Genomic DNA, 17760 nt, shown 5'->3' on the forward strand with positions numbered 1-17760 from the left:
TCTGTGGCCGGCATCTTCAGAGGACTGGAGTAGGAAATCTGTCCATGCTCTGTTGCTGTTTGTTGGACTGTTGAGTATTTATAGCTGTGGGAACAGCTTTTGTCCTTTTTTGGAGATAGGGTGATCAGCATTTTTTTTGTTGTGGATTTATTGTTGTGATAGGGGGGAGAGATTATCTGTCACTGTGGTTGATGGGTTTCTTTAGCTGGTCTTTTTTCATTGCACAAAAAAGACCAGCTAAAGAATCCCATCAACCACAGTGACAGATAATCTCTCCCCCTTATCACAACAATACATCCACAACAATAACACGCTGATCACCCTATCTCCAAAAAGGGACAAAAGCTGTTCCCACAGCTATACTCAACTATCCACCAAACAGCAACAGAACATGGACAGAGTTCCTACTCCAGTCCTCTGAAGATGCCGGCCACAGAGACTGGTGAAACGTCAGGAAGAACAACCTCAGAACATGGCCAAAGAGCCCAAAAAACCCACAGCAACCATCAGATCCCAGCCATGAAAGCCTTTGAGAATACATTGTACTCTAGATTATTTTTATCTGAACTTGCCTATCTCCTGTTCATCTGACATCATCAGAAGCTCGGGATATTTCATTTAAGTATCATCCTCAGAATAAGGGCAGGTTGCTATACTAGGAAAATAAATCTGAAGCCCCATTGAGCCCATGTAAATAATTTTGGTTCTTTGCCATTGTTATGAGGTTTTGCAAAGAAATTGTACAGTTGTTGTTGTAGTTGTTGTTGTTGTTGTTGTTGTTGTTGTTACTATTACTACTACTACTACTACTACTACATCATCATCATCATGATGAAAGTTTAACCTTAATCCTTAATAGGATTAAATGTCTATATTGCAAACAGTAGAAAAATACATACTACTGATTTATTAAACCATACAAAGTCAGTGGATGAAATCCAGTAGTAAGTCACAACAAGAATAGGCCATTTGAATAAGGGGGGATTTGGCGAGGCTTCCATAATATCCTTTGATTCACTTGGCCTACTCAAGTTGCAACTTACTTTTGGATTTCAGCCAGTATAATATAGAACATATAACTAAAGCCATTCCTTCAAATCCTCCTTCTTGTTGTTATTATATAAGGTAGCCTGGTGAAAATACTTAGATGCAAGATAATAAGCACACTATTCAGATCTATTTTGATAACACTGAATAAATAGGCCAGACTTTAAAGAGTTGACAGGATTGATTTTGATTCTAGTTTGTTTTTAAAAGCCACGTGATTCCTCTTTTAAAATGAATGTTCACCCTTTGCTATTCCTATCTGTATGTGTTCAGTAGCAGCCATTTATTCTTTAGTCTATCCAGGCTAGATGTTTCTACACCATTCCTTAAACATATATCCTTCCTAATATCCTAGAATCTCAAGTGCTTGCTGTTTTAGCTGCAGTCAAGACATTTCCCACCAGCACCTTCTGTTTCTTATTAAATCACTTCACTATATAATTTAGAAGGATAACTTGAGGGATAGGCGAGTCGTTTCCCATGTAACTTCCAAAAATGTCTTTATAATTGTACCTCACTACCAAATATGCACAAAAATTTAAGTAAATCTGTATGCTTTTTCTGGCACCTTCAGTGTGTATGGCATTACTTTATTTCCTTGATTTTTTCATAGTATATTGCTATATTAAAGATATATAAATTGGCAGCATTGGGACTGTGATTTGCCGTCATGAGAACAAAGTAACAAAACAGTCTCCCAAGCTTCACTTGTGATGGGAGGGAGTTAGACATTTCTGCTTCTAATTTATAGGAAACATAATTTGCCATTTCCACCAAAGATAGAAAGAAGTCACATCAGGATACCACTGTATTTACCCATATGTGCCCAGTACATTGAGGTGATGATCTATCCCCATAAACAGGCTCAGGAGCTGGATGTGAAGGGATTGCCAATAGCCTCAGTCGAGCTCTGCTTTCCCTCTCATTTCATGGTGGGAGTGCACAGAAGTAGGCCCTCTGGACCCTCTGAAGCACCTCTGTGTCTCCAACTAGCTGTGCCATCTGTGATATGCCAGTTGTTTCATATTTGGATTTCAAGTGACATGTACCAGTTTATTTATGTGTGTGTGTCTGGGGGGGGGGGGGGAGGCAGTAGTAAATTTCATAAGCCATATCCTGACTCCTATGAATTTTAACAAAGTTGTGTCCTTGTAGCCTTAAAAACAAAAATGGGGAATGTCAGAATATGAAAGGGTGGTTATTTTTAACACCCTGAATAGGGGGGGTCATCTAGACAGACAGCCTGTATGAGGAAAGCAGTGCAAAGCTGGATACAGGACTACCCTCCTCAGCCAGACGTGTAACCAGAAGAAGATCTGGAAGGAAGATCCAGTCAGGGAGGCATTAGGGGCCTCTTATGCGAGGAACAAATGAGATCTCTCCCTGTTGCTTTCTGGCTAAAAGAGCCCTTGCGAAAGGTATTTGGGCCTATCCCTCCTGAAACTGGAGCCCAGCCTGTTGCAGGAAATGTTTGACAAGGATCTGGCAGGCATTACCAACAGCTGGTTCCCAAGAGAGCTCTAATGCCCTGCTTTTGTATATGACAAGGCTTGTGGAAGGAGAAACCTGGATCTGTTCGACTGCATAGTGTTGTCTTTGCATGTGGGCATGGCTTCCCCCAACAGAGAAGATTTGTCCTTTTCCTTGTCAGTTGCTCTGCCTTGAATTTGGTTAGGTTTTCTGGTGACCCATCATTCTGTGATTTTGGTATCTAGTTGTGCAGCCAGAGGTAAGGAGCTCAATTCCCCACTGTGCCTCCAGGAATTAGAGCCAGCTTATGTGGCCTCGGGTAAAAGGTGTAGAGTCTGAGGGCACCCTCAGAAGAAGGGAATGGTAAACCATACAGTATCTGAATATTCTCTACCTGGAAAACTGAAAAGGGTTGCCATAAATTAGAATCAGAATAGGCAGTAGTAGTGCCATGTGGTGGAGTCTGGGAATTGTGCAAAGCAAACTAAGAAACAAAAACAAGACAAGACAAAACAAAAATCTTTCTAATGGTCTATGCTTTTATAAACATATTTACTTAGAGTAAAGTGGATAATGAATTTGCATTCTTTGTTAGGCTTACTTGCTGTTCTTTGGCAACACATGTTTTCTAACTGGTGCCATTCTGAAGGATTGGCTGCTGATAGGTAGAATGATTCAGATGAAAATAGTTGAAATACAGACTTTGCAGCTGTTAATGGCAAGAGGATTTGGACAAATCATGTAGGAAAAATCAAATTTATAGGAGGTTGAAATGCCATAGTGTGGCTTAAAGATCCATAAATTAGTCAAAATGCCAGTGCCTCTTTTGTTTCACTTCAGGACCTTGTGGAAGCAGATAGCAAAAGAAGTAGCATTTTCTTAACATGGCAGCCCCCACTCCTCTTTCTGAAGAGTGACTTTGAAGAAAACCATGCTGTTAGTAGGAAGAAGGCTATCAGAAGAAGGTGCCAACAAGAACGTTGCTTCCCAATTTATTTTCCCAATACATATAGTAACTGACACAACCCTAGTCATAACGTCTGACTAATTACACAACAATCTGACCATGTGGACTTGGTTTTTCATTTTTATCAGTTCAGTAAATCTCCAGTGGTGTAGAAATAATGTCAGAAGCAGTGCTTTACTAGACAGAAAGGCTTCATGAAACTGGAGAACTTTTGAAATCCTTATCTTAAGTGAAAACTCTATTATTACTGGTATGCTGTCCAGATTGTCTCTGTTTCTACATTGTGTGCCCTTTAAATAGCTGCTAACCTTTTCTTACAAAAGGTTATTGATGAAGTAAGACCAGATTTGCATATGTTTGCATGTTTTACTTGCTACTTAACAAGACCTGGAAGCAGAAATTGTCACTTACCAACTTCCCATTTAATGTAACGATACGAACAGTGAATATTCCTCAAATGTATTATAATATTCATAGGAAGCAGTTAGGTGTAGTAATTAGAGAGTTGGACAAGAAGCCAGAAGTTCTTGGTGTCAAATGCCCCCTGGACCACGAAACTCTCTGGATGCCCTTTGGGGATCACACACTCTAAGCCTAACTACCTCACAGGACTGTTGTGAGGATAAAGTGGAAATGAGGAAATCACATACACTGTCTTGAGAACATTGTAGGAAAAAAACAAAATTACATAAATGAATAAGCAGCAGCAATGACAATAATACATGGCATACAGAAAACAAAAAATTGTGAAGCAATTACATCATGGGCCATATCCTGCAAATGTGCCATTCGTACAAATTGTCTTCATTTCTTTCATGGAATAATGTGCAGTAGCGACTGGATGTGGTCTAACCTAATATAGCTGCTAGCTGTGGATGTGGATTCAGACTCCTGTACCTAATTTTCACATTGCCTTTCTTTTAATAGGTATAAATCCAATGAGGATTATGTTTATGTCAGAGGACGTGGACGTGGAAAGTATATTTGTGAAGAATGTGGGATTCGTTGCAAGAAGCCAAGTATGCTAAAAAAACATATCCGCACTCATACTGACGTCCGGCCTTATATATGCAAGTTGTGTAATTTTGCCTTCAAAACAAAAGGTACACAGTCACTCTTGTGGAGTGTGTGTGTGTGTGTGTGTGTGAGTGTGGGTGGGTGGGTGGGTGGGTGGCTGTTCTTGGCTCTCTGCCATCCATCTTTCCATCTGCAAAGGAAGTGTTTCTTAGGGCAAGGTGATTTTATTTATGAAAATGGGGCTTCATGAAATGTAACTTTTACCTAATTTATCTAAGTGACTCAAGGATTTATGTGAGATGGAGAGCCACTTCGTATAACTTAATTAAGAAATATGGGCTTCTACCCAGCCCATCTGTCTGCAAAGGAAATGTCGTGGCATAAAAACTGCCTTGGCAAATATTACTTCTGTGCTCAAAATGTTATGGTGGAAGTATTAATTAAATCAGGGGATTGTACATTTGCAGTGGCACACTGCAGAAGAAGAACATTAGCTGTAGGGCAGAGAAATTCCTGGCCTGCCTTTATGGTGCGTCAGTTTCACATTTATAAATAATGCACAGATCCACAGACTCTGGGTGAGCCACCCCATCCACAGTCACATTAATTATGTATTGAGATCTGATAGCTCATATTCCCATGTACTCACCAGCCTAGCAGAGGCTGGAGAGAAGCTTCTGAGCATCAGTTGAAGGCATTCAGTGGGATCCAATTTGTCTTTCAATGGGCACACCTTTTTTTTAAAAGAAGGAATCAGTTTGCCTTAAACATGCCTTAATTCTTCATTCTAATGCTAAGCAAGCCCATATGCTATTTCTTGTGGCTGTTATATTGCTATAACTTTCCTTTGGCTGACTGTGTGTCTCTGTGTCTGTGTGTGTGTGTGTGTGTGTGTGTGTGTGTCTGTGTGTGTGTGTGTGTGTGTGTGTGCGTGCGTGCGTGCGTGCGTGTGCGTGCTTGTGCTTGGGTGTGTGTGCATAGCGTGTTCTGCACAAGAAACAAATAATCATACCTGCAGAGGTTGGAAGGGATCCTATGGATCATCAAGTCCACTCCCTGTCAAGAAGACACAGTGGGGAATCAAGCTCCCAACATCTGGCTAGCCTACAGATTGGAGAGCACAGTTAGCAGAAACTCACTGTCTTCATAGCTCTTTCTCTTGATCTAGCAGTTGGAAGGAGGAATGTGACCTTGTTGATACTCTGGGACCTCATACTGCCTTTTGATATGGCAGATTAGAGTTCGCCTTGGGCATGTGTGGTGAGGCTAATAGGAGTTGTAGTCTAACACATATGAAAGACAGAGGTTGGGAATGCTTGCGCACCATCAAATCTGTTTGGTGACAGTTAAAAATGGAAAGTCCATAAAAATATTTTTCACAGTTCCTATGCCATTTATTTGTCAAAGGTAGCTCCTGAGTCCCTGCTGTACTACCTTTTGCTGTATGTATCCATAGGGAGATGTGAATTTCTGTTTTGTGCCCAGGGCATTTTAACATCTATACATCCCTCCTGAAGCAGTTCTCCAGTATTTCCAACTCAGTGTTTCAGTATGCTGGTGACCCCAAAAATCTGCATTTAGCAGGGCCAGGAAACAAGCAGAATTGTGACAGCTTCAATTTAAGGATATTTTGCCACTCTAAATGCAACAGAGAACTCTTAGTTGAACTATTATAATGCACAATTATGCAGATAGAGTTCTAGCTCCTGTCTTCTGAAGATGCCGGCCACAGAGACTGGTGAAACGTTAGGAAGAAAAACTTCCAGAACATGGCCAAACAACCTGAAAACCTACAACAACCCTTGGATTCTGGCCGTGAAAGCCTTTGATAACATATCATAATGCACTTTATGTCACTTGTCTGAAATATGGTTTAGAAGTCTCATATGGTGCAGAATGCATTCTCTCTCTCTCTCGCTCTGTTTGTATTTTCAAAGAAGACCAGAGAGAAGAGAGCTGTTGGATTGCTCAATTGAAAATGGTGGTCTTTGAAGCCTTTAAGAACTATCCTTAGCCTTATTAATTTCAGTCTTTAGCAAAGTTGAGGAAATAAATACACAAGGAGGAAAGAGCAGGCTAACCTTCATTATTGCTCTCCTCTCATGAGGTCCTCCATTCAGTCAAGAAAGCATTCCAAATCAGGTAGAGAATCTTCATGGAGAGAGTAGGTTGTCTTCTCCAGGAAATTACTCCCTATGTTAAGGTAGCAAAATAAATGAATAAATAACAATGATAGCTAAAATGCTTAAAGGCTACCTCCAGTTCTAGATTACATAGTTCTAGTGTTACTTTGAACAATGAACAAAGTGAATAAACAGCAAACATTTGTAAACAGAGGCAAGGATCAAGGAACAGATATATTTGTTTATGTACTCAGTTATTCAGCACATGAGGTTATTAACTGTGTTTCAGTAACTACTTGCCAAAGCCTAGCCATGCTGTTGTGGCAAAAGGAACAAAGGCGTGTAACACCTTTAAATCTGTAAATTTATGATGTTTTTACGAAATTATCTTCTTAAGCCTTACAGAGTAATTTATATGATGAAGTAGATTACAGCCCTTGGTAGCTTGTGCAATATAGCAGGGGTGGGCAGTGTCCAGATATTTTGAATCACAAGCAGAGCAGGCCTATGGTGGCCAGAGGAAGAAACAGTTTGCTTGTGCCTTTCCAGCTCAGAATGGGAGAGAGAATTTTTGACTTTTTCATTATTTTCAACTGCTTGAAAATTAGTCCAATCAACAACAAGGATGGGAGGAATCGCTATGCTAACTCCAGGGCTGGCATTGTTTCTGGGTTCTTGGAGGCACGTGTCAGGGCAACAGAATAGCTATGGATCCAAGGCCTCTCTGAATGTAGCCCTAATACATTTTTCTTGATCCCATCCTCCACTGGAATATTGACAGTAGAGGAATAAAGATAAGGGAGGCTTCCATAATGACAAGGAGTATTTGGGATGGAGATTTTCTCTGTTCATATGGAGGCCTACTTCCAATATCTTAGGTCTGCTGTGATATCTTCTGAGGGGCCATAAGTTTGCAGACCAAATGTACTGCCAAGATGAACATTTGCTTCTTGTCTTCCAACACTGAGTGGAGTCTCTATGGATTAGGATTTTTTCTTTCCCCTTTCCTGCGCAGTGGCAGGCTTTGATATTTTGACCTGATGCAGACAACTGAAGAGGCAATCCTTTTCCGGTGCACACTTCAAGTAGTCATTCATGGATAATGATGATGATAATAATAATTAAATACCAGCAGTAATTAATCACAGTCATGAGGTTGGGACGTGTGAGTGGCATAGCAAAATGAAGATAATAAGCTCAGCAGTCATGGCCATCAGAGCGAAGCTGTGAAGAAAGACAGTCCTACGAATACATATGCAATTATATGAAATTACTCTTGCTACAGTGACGTTTCAGTTGAATGACCCTGTGCTATCTGTCCATCTAGTTTCCTTGTTTCCTGTCTCATCCAGATGGAAGTAAAACAACAATAACAAAGAAACCCTAGATGGGAATAGGAGATTTCTGCACTGGTGGCATCTAATTACTGTCATCTTTGTAACTTTCTGCAGGAAATCTGACAAAACATATGAAATCTAAGGCTCACATGAAAAAATGCCTGGAGCTGGGGGTATCAATGACATCTGTGGATGATGCTGAAACAGAAGAAGCAGGTATGTTGCTCTGAATTTTTTGAACTGCAGAGGCCTTTGCAGTATGCAAATGACTCATTGCACTTTATCACTTGCTGACAAGGGAGGCTATGTTAAGAATTTCTTAAAGGTTTACTCACGTCAACACCAAGCATTGAAAATAGTCTTGACATGTTCACTTGAGGCTTATTAAGTTGAGGGTTTTCTTTACTGGGAAGTGTCTTCTGCTCCCTGTGAACCATGAATTTGGTTCAAGTGAACACAGGGTCTGACACACAAACACATCCTCAAATAGTATGAACAGATTTTGTACTGGACATACTGTAAGGCCTGTTCAAGCTGCACGTACTTGGAGGTAAGAATTTAGTGCATGATCAAGAAAAAGAAGTGTAACCCCCCCCCCGGGGGGGGAAATGAACTTCTAGGATGGCCAGTTTGGTACATTCTTCAGGCACATAAGAATCCCAGCTCCTAATTTTATTGGGTGGTGGTAGGATGTCTTTTATTTAGGCTACATGGTTGCAATGCAGGCTAATTTTTAAGGTATCAAGTAATTGGGCTAAATACAGTTTTATATGGTTTTGTTCAAAAGTCCCATTGAGATCTGAAAATACAGCTCTGGCCCATATTGTGTTGACTTTCCTCATTTGTTATAGAAAATATGGAAGACACGCACCCTGAAGTTGAGAAGAGCAACATGACTGGCACATCGGCTGAACACCAGTTCTCTGATGCTGAGGAATCTGATGGGGAAGATGGGGAAGACAATGATGATGATGATGATGAAGATGATGATTTTGATGATACTCTTGGAGACTCTACTCCCAAAACAAGGTCAAGAAGCACGAGTCCCCAGCCCCCTCGATTCTCCTCATTATCTGTGAATGCTGCTTCTGCGTCTTATGGAGGTTCTCCTGACAGTTCAGTAGGACATTCCTCCTTGATCAGTTATTTGGTCACTTTACCTAGCATTCAGGTAACTCAGCTCCTAACACCCAGTGACTCTTGTGATGATTCGCAGATGACAGAATATCAGAGTTTTTTTCAAAACAAAAGTACAGATTCAGAACCTGACAAAGATAGGCTTGACATACCCAGTTGCATGGAGGAAGACTACATGGTTTCTTTCGAGTCAAATTCATCTCCTAGAGATTTTTCATCTTCAAGCCGACAGTCCTCACCTGGTTACGATTCTTCACCCTATAGAGATAATTCACCAAAGAGGTATTTGATGCCCAAAGGAGATCTGTCACCTAGAAGGCACTTATCACCAAGAAGAGAGATTTCCCCCATCAGACATCTTTCACCAAGGAAGGAAGCTGTACTGAGGAGAGAATTATCACCACGGAGAGATGTGTCACCAAGGCGCCAGTTGTCACCGAGGAGACCAATGTCACCAGGAAAAGACACGTCTTGCAGAAGGGACCTGTCTCCACGAAGAGAAAGAAGGTACATGGCCTCAGTTAGAGCAGTGTCACCCCGAAGAGGCTTGTACCATAACCCATCATTGCCCATGGGCCAGTATTTACAGTCTGAGTCAGTTCCACTGGGACAATCGGTAAGTCAAAAAGAAATGGAACCTGTGCTGTATATATTTTTGTAGTTTTATTTGTATGCCGCATTTCTCCCAACAAAGGGACCCAAGGCGACTCACAGCATTAAAATTCACACAATTAAAATACAATAAGTTCAATATTAAAAAGACAAATGAAACAATATATGATATAAAATAAAATTAAAAGATTAAAACATGGAAACATGGAAAAGATTAAAATTATCTGCTAAAATGGTGTTCAGGGATTCAGTTATAATTGTTAAAAGCCTGCCCAAAGAGATGGGTCTTTAGCTTTTTTAAAAAAAGGATAACAGGGAAAGGGCCATCCTGATCTCCCAAGGGAGAGCATTCCATAGCCTGGGAGCCGCCACAGAGAAGGCCCTCTCCCGTTTCCCCATCAACTGTGCTTATGCTGGCAATGGGACTAAGAGGAGGGCCTCCTCTGCTGATCTTAATTGCCGAGAAGGCACATATAGGAAAATACGGTCCTTCAGGTAGCCTGGACCCAAGCTGTATAGGGCATTATAGGTAATGACTAGCACTTTGAATTGGGCCCGGAAACGGACTGGTAGCAAGTGCAGTTCTTGTAACAGGTGCATTGTATGCTCCCTGTAGCTGGCCCCAGTCAGTAGTCTGGCTGTAGAGTTTTGCACCAGCTAAAGTTTCCGAACCGTCTTCAAAGTCAGCCCCACATAGAGCGTGTTACAGTAATCCAATTGGGATCCAAATGGGATGTAACTAAGGCATGTGTCACTGTAGCCAAATCTGACATCTCAACGAATGGGTGCAGCTGGTGCACCAGTTTAGCTGCACTCCTGGCCACTGGCAAGACCTGGGCATCCAGACTTAGGGATGAATCCAGGAGTACACAGTATTTATCCTGTGCTGCTTTGTAGATATGACAAGTTCAAGCAGTTTCCAACAAAACTAATTTCTTTTTCTGCTTTTGACCAGATATGACTAGAGATGGGGGCATTTGTATTCGAATACAAATATCCCCGCACAGGTGGACATAATGAGGGTCCAGCTCCATGGGGCCAGGCGGTCCACTCACTGATCCACCATGGGCGCCGCAGAGCCTTCCAATGGCTCTGGAGATCATGTTCGGCTCACCACTCCTGGTAGGAGGCAGGACAACAATCCTCTCTGCTAGGTCGAAGAGTGGCTCGCCAAACGTGATCTCCGGAGCCATTGGAAGGCTCCGTGGTGCCTGCGCCCATGGCAGATCAGTGAGTGGACCGTCTGACCCCATGGAACTGGACCCTCATTATGTCCATCTGTGCAGGGGTATTCGTATTCGTATACAAATACCTCAATCTCTATATATGACTGTCAAAAAAAAATCACTCTTTAACCATTATTAATCTTTGTAACATCTTTATTTCCTCATGCTGGAAAAAATCTTCCTTGGCACTCTACAATTCCACTACACCAGGCAATGGGGAGTGATTATGTAAGACTAAAACGGGGGCTGTGCTGATTCATGAGCAAACAAAGGCACAACATCTTGAATGCATACACTGAAGCATATAATGTATCCTCCTGCATTTCAAGAGTTTTCTGTAAGAAATTTAATCTCCTGTCACTAAAGGGAAAAGTACCTTTCCATTTTCATAGTGTATCTGTAATGTCTCATTTGTTTCAGGTCTAGCTTGAAGAATATAGTGATTTTAGTTACAAGAGCTGCATCTGAGTGCACTATTTTCATTCTTTCTATTTATTGCTCAGTTGCATTCCCTTCCCTTCCCAACTAGCCTTCCAGATGATTGGCCACATCAGTTCATTTTGGTACAAGCTAAATTCTCACTAAAGGGACATGGTGACGCTATGGGTTAAACCGCTGAAGCCTCTGTGCTGCAAGGTCAGAAGACCTGCAGTCGTAAGATCGAATCCACACAACGGAGTGAGCCCCCATCGCTTGTCCCAACTCCCACCAACCTAGCGGTTCGAAAGCATGCAAAATGCAAAAATGCGAGTAGATAAATATGTACCGCCTTGGTGGGAAGGTAAACAGCATTCTGTGTCTAGTCACGCTGGCCACATGACCATGGAGGATTGTCTGTGGACAAACGATAGCTCTATGTGTTGGAAACGGAGATGAGCACTGCTGCCTAGAGTCAGAGATGACTGGACAAAATTGTCAAGGGGAACCTTTCCCTTTTAAAATTCTCACTAAGAGCAGATGGGGTGTGAGACATCTGGTCAGCACTTTAGGCAACAACTATGGACTTGTGTGACAACATGCTTCTGAATGAATGAATGAATGAATGAATGAATGAAATAAAATCTTTGAATATATAAATCTAGTTCTAAAAACTCAGTTCTAGTGTAGGATACCAATCTTCTCCCTGATTTCCTCCTTTTTTATATACTGAAAAATCTGCATATGAAAAGAGCTTCAGTTTGTTGAGCCCCTGGCAGTCTTGAGTGGTAGAGTGCAGAAAATAATTTACCTCCTGTTACAAGGAAACCATGATATCATGAGAGAAGGGCAAACCAGGATGGAAATGTCAGGATCTCTCCAAGAATATGCACCTGCCTTCAGACAAGACCCTTTATCATCCTTCTGTATTGTTGTCTACTGTTTACATCTTTCCCTGTGGAACGAAAGAATAGAATCTGGATGCCGAAGAATAGCAATGTTGGAACATAAAATGTGTGATGATAGAAAAAATAATATAAAATTATAAAATGAACAGAACTGTAGGATACTACTGCAGGAAGGATACTTTGTGCTGTCTGAAACTTCATTGACAAAACCAAGAAGGTTGTTTGCTGCTCTCCCCATCTTCTCCAAACATGAAATGTGCAGGACATGCATCTGACCCAGGTACCAGCTACACAATTCTGGTGCCTCAGTCAAGGGCCCCAAATTTCATGTTTAGGGAAGCCAGGCTCCTAATTGAGATGCAACAATGCACCTACATCCAGAGTTTATGTCTTTTTCCTTCAGGGTTCTCTCAGACATCATCCAGCCTTCCAAAGACTTGGTAGCTATGACCCACACACATATCCAATATAGCAGCACTGTCCCAAATCATGAAGCCTGGTTTTCTCAGATGGTAGAATGTCAAGGTGGTGCAGCCACAGATTCTTACTTTCTTTATCCAGTGGCTCTTTACTCAGAGTTACAGGGCACTTTAATATGGCACATTGTGGAAACAGTGGTTGGGACTTAGTTTGCGCCCATCATCCTGAGATGAAATAAAGATGAGTCAAGAATTTATGCTAATCCAGGGCCATCTTTGTTTATCACAGGATTGGGGAATATGTAACCCCCCTGATGTTGCTATACCACAGTTCCCAAAATTCCTTACCATTTCCTTTGCTGCTAGGCTAAGGGGAATCCAGCAATACTTGGAGAGCCACCCTTGACTCAGCCTATGATTGAGTAAAAACCTGAAATTATATTGTTTTATGGAGAAACCAGGAAACATTTCGTTAGAGCTTCTTGAGTGCCCATCCGCATTCTTCGAGCAGATGCTGTGTTCAGATAGTTCTTTTTACCTGCCCTCAAAAAGCAGCATGGGAGAGTAAATCCGTGCTATTTTTAAAAATTGGCATCTCTTGAGCAAAATTCAGCAGTACTGGCAGCAGGCCAAACAAAATCAAGTGGGGGTGTTGCCCACATCCCTCCATGAGAGGCTTTCCTGTTCAGGAGAATTTAAGTTAACCTCATGAGTTATGGGAGGAAAGCGTCATGTGCTGAAAAACTCCTTTTATTAAATCCTCTTTGTGTTCTTCACCTAGAGAAACAACCAAATTTGCAGAAAAGCTTCCCCTGACTTTCCTCTACAAGGCCTACACATTTGGTGAAGTTTGGGTTTCAGACATTTGAGTTACCGTATTTTTCTGTGTATAAGACCCCACCAATGTATAAAACGACCCCTTAATGTTGACCCTTAATGGAGGTGGAGGAGCAGTTAATGGGCAGCTGTTCCTCCACCTCCGTCTTCTGCTGCTGCTGCCTCTGCTGCCTACTCGATCAGCTCCTCCACTGCGATTGCCGGGGCTCACCTCCAGCTCACCTCGCCGCCTTGTCCCCTACCCTAAGGAGATGATCGCTGAAGGAGGTGATCCGAAGGTGGCAGCAGGAAGAGGTGCCCAAGCGCGAGAGAGTGCTTGTTTGCCTTTGCCTCCTGCTGCCTCCACCACCGGAGGGGCCAAGACTGCGACGTGAGCTGAGCCCGTCAGTCCCACTGGAGGTGGTGATCGGCCAGGCAGGGGAGGCAGCAGCAAGAGGCGCCCAAGTGTGTGTGAATCCTCCTTCACCTCCGTCTCCACCTCCTCCTGCTGCTGCTGCCTCAACTGTTGGAGGGGACAAGCCATGAGGTGGCGGCAGCAGCAAGAAGCACCTTAGCATGTGTGCGACTGCCTCCTTCCGTGTATAAAACGACCCTCAAATTTTCCTCTAATTATTTTAGGAAAAAGTGTGTATTTATACATGGAAAAATATGGTATATAGCCACAAGGAGCCTACCCCAGGAAAATTGTCCCCGGCATCTTGAGACACCATAATCACAGAGTTGCTTCCTCTGACTCTCCTCTCCAGTCTTTCCATGTTTGGTGAAGTTTGGGTTTCCCTAAGCCCGCTGCTAAAGGGCACTTTCCTGGGGGGACCCAACTTGTGTGTATATAACATGGATGTCTAAAACCTAATCTTCACCAAACCTGGAGGGATTGTAAAGAAGAGTCTGTAGATGCTTCTCTGTGATTTTGGTGTCTAAAAAAAAAAAAAAGAATAAAAAAAGAATAAAAAAAAGAAAAAAAAAGAAAAAAAATGGTGTCTAGGTGCCTAGGGGCAATTTTCCTGAGGGACCTTCCTTGTGGATGTATAACTTGGTCGTCTAAAACCCAAACTTGACCAAACTTGCAGGACTTGTAAGAGAGAGTCATGGGAAGCCTCCCTGCAAATTTGGTGTTTCTAGGTTTGGGGGGGCACTTTATAGGGTTCTAAAACATGAAGCCACCTAGAGTGGTCTTTTAGACCAGATGGGTGGGGCATAAATCAAATAAATCAAATAAATAAATAAATAAATTGACAAATTGATTCATCAATTCATCAGAAATAATACGTAAATGCATAATTTGTGATTCATTTTCCTTGACAAATCATGAATCAAAATGAATCAACATTTTTGTGATTTGTGCCCATCTCTATTGTCAATTAATGTGGGTGACAAAAATACTTTACAGTATATTCCCCCAACCCCTAAATAGAACAGTGTGCTATTGATGTTGTGTGGTCGTCTGATTTTTAATTTCTCTTTCTGCTTGCAGAGTTCAAGACCAGGCCTGTTCCAGGGGTCCTATTTCAGTATGCCTGGAGAAAAAGGAATTCTGGAGCATCATGGACCTAGCCTGTATCCTGAAGGTCCTACTGACTATGTCTTTAGTCACCTTCCCTTACACTCCCAGCAACAGCTCCGTGCACCCATCCCCATGATGCCCATTGGGGGCATCCAGATGGTCCATTCAATCCCGGCAGCCCTGTCTGGTCTACATCCTCCGTCCATTTTGTCCCTCTCGAAAGAGGGCTCTGGCGAGAAGAAAAGAGCAGCTTCTGAAGCCATGACTAATGAGCCATGTGTCATTGCAAAGTCCCACGAGAAACGCACCTGCCCTCCCACTTTGCACACCAAGTGTGCACTGCCTGCTCAGTTGCGATCCATGAGGAAGAGCCCTTCGGAAGAAGGCGGGGTCGAGAGGGAGCAGGAGGAGAACATCCAGACTTGTACGAAAGCCATAGCCTCTCTCCGCATTGCCCCCGAGGAGGTTCTACACAGGACAGAGCTGCCACAGAGGGATCCTGAGCCTCCACAGACGCCCTCGGAAAGTGCACCTTTGAGCATGAAACACTTTAGTGGCTCTGAGCCAGGCCTGGCCTGTGCCTCAGCCACCAGCCCTGACTTGCACAGTGGCGAACAGGACCTTTTGGGTACATCACAGACGGCGTTATCTCATTCCACCTTTTATAGCAAAAGCAGTGTGGATGTCAGACAGTTAGGTTATCCTCGTAGGAAAGATTCCCCATCAAGCACACAGGAAAGGAAAGACCCACCCTCCGAAAAAAGCAAACTGCAGTGATTTACAATGTGTGAAGACTTTAATACATGTGTTTACTCCCGCCCCCTTTATCGCCCTTAGTGATAGAAGGAAGTCTTCAACTTCATAGCATGCTGGTTCTAAGTTACAGTAGTTTGCTATTATGTATACTTTTGTTATATCAAAAGAATTGAGTAAAACTACGAGTCATCATGAGCCTGACCAAATGAAATTTCAAAATTCTTATTGGGTCTGGTACTTTTAACCTGTACAGGTGTTTGTGCCTTTTCTTTACTTTTGCTTATATTCTTATAAGCATTTTTTAGCAGTACTTTGTACATATTTTAGAATTTGTGTATCTGCTTTGTAATAAATGTAATTTCTTTCCTTTTGGGGACACTTTGACCTAAATGATGTAAAGCAAAAAACAAAAAAAGCATCAATATATATGTGAGGTTGCACTAAAATATTTTTATATGATTAAAACTGAACAGCTTTTATGTACAGCTCTGATTCTGTAATACTAATATTTATTTACTTTGTTTCATAAATTGTACATTTTTTCTTAATGTTGCGGATTGCTTTTCTATGTGAAGCATGGGATTTACTGTTGCATTATTAGAACAAAAATGTATATTGTAAACAAGATATTTAAACTAGAGCATCTTATCTTATCCTGCACTTATGCATTAGTTAAAAGAAATAAGATAAAAGGATGTATCAGTCCATTCTTAACTCTTGTATTTTTTTTGTCTCTTGTTTGCTGGATCGACTATAACTTAAAGTGCTGGTTGTGATTTTAAAAAGATAGTACCGTAAAGCATTAAAGTAAAACCATGTGCTATTGTGAGTTTTTTCAAAGCTTTATAAAAACCGTTATAAATATATTAAAAATTTGGTCTTATGTGAACATGTTGATCTATATGCTCCTTTAAAGAATATGGGAAAACATTCCACCCCATGTAAATATATGCGAATTCAAAAACTGGTGCAATTTCATATGGATGTTTGAACGTTTAGAGGCTTCATCCTGTTCCAAGTGAAGTCAAGGGACATTGTGAACTTGACTTAAATGGAAGCAGGATCAGGCAATAGGTCACCACATATCATTATCAAAATGTCTTTCTTTTCTTTTTCTTTTTTCTCTTTTTTTAATGGATGGAACTCTGGCTCCCTTAACCTTGACTATAGAGGAATCAGGTTTTCATCTGAGAAGAGGAAGTACATATGGCTAGATAGATCTTGGTTATCGGCTGGCCCGGTACCTTGACAGTCAGTGCTGGGCACTGCATACTAGAATCAAAGGGTCTCCAATAGCAAGGAGCTTAGTCATATTGCCAAGTTATTTCACTTGCAGAGGTTTTATGGTAGATGACAGGAAGGGTGTAGAAGATGCATATATGCTCACTAACATCTCTTGACACCAAAACAACAGAGAGGCATTTAGCGCAAGCAAAAATGGTTGCTGGAAGGAAAATGGTTGTATCTGCATGTCTTTCAAAGAGGAAAGGTCAGTGGGCAAAGTAAAGATATCCTTCAACATTTAGGGCATTTATAGTATTTTATTGTCTTGGGAGAAGACTGGGAGGAACCATTGCTTATATATTGGAAGGTATGATTGGATGCCCTCCAAATATACACATCTACACCTGGGTCAACAAAGATCTGAGTTATATTCTGTGCTATTTAGTGGATTATAATTCTGTGAAAACACGTTTGTATATTGAATTGCAATACATTTAAGGAGTGTTCTTTAAAAAAGAAATAAATATACAGTTACATTATATATCTAGTGTCTAGTTTTCATGCTGTGTTTTGAGTTTCTCCTTTCCAAACTGCCAGTGAAACTTTTAAAGGCTGGAGTCATCTGTGTGCTATACTTTGGTGTAAATGTTTAGACTGAATTGGATTCGCTTTCAGATGAAGATTGGGCTGTGTGCTGTATAGTGGGATTGAGCTGCATGTTCTATAGTGGGGCATAACCTGATATTACACTGATTCTGC

The 17760-nt window shown here is 41.6% G+C and overlaps 1 protein-coding gene across 21 annotated transcripts in view; it reads left to right on the forward strand.

Annotated features, from left to right (window-relative positions):
* The window catches only part of HIVEP2 (HIVEP zinc finger 2), a 170723-nt gene extending 153181 nt beyond the window's left edge, over positions 1 to 17542 (forward strand). For all 21 annotated transcript variants that reach the window (XM_020813758.3, XM_078383301.1, XM_072995917.2 and 18 more), the window contains 4 exons: positions 4412 to 4587; positions 8076 to 8177; positions 8813 to 9714; positions 14992 to 17542. In XM_020813758.3, coding sequence (XP_020669417.3) covers positions 4412 to 4587; positions 8076 to 8177; positions 8813 to 9714; positions 14992 to 15798 — 1987 coding nt within the window. In that variant the 3' untranslated portion in view covers positions 15799 to 17542. The remainder of the gene's footprint in view (positions 1 to 4411; positions 4588 to 8075; positions 8178 to 8812; positions 9715 to 14991) is intronic.
* The last annotated feature ends 218 nt before the right edge of the window (positions 17543 to 17760 follow it).

This window comes from Pogona vitticeps, chromosome 1, assembly GCF_051106095.1.
Source record: "Pogona vitticeps strain Pit_001003342236 chromosome 1, PviZW2.1, whole genome shotgun sequence".
Classification (NCBI taxonomy): Eukaryota; Metazoa; Chordata; class Lepidosauria; order Squamata; family Agamidae; genus Pogona; species Pogona vitticeps.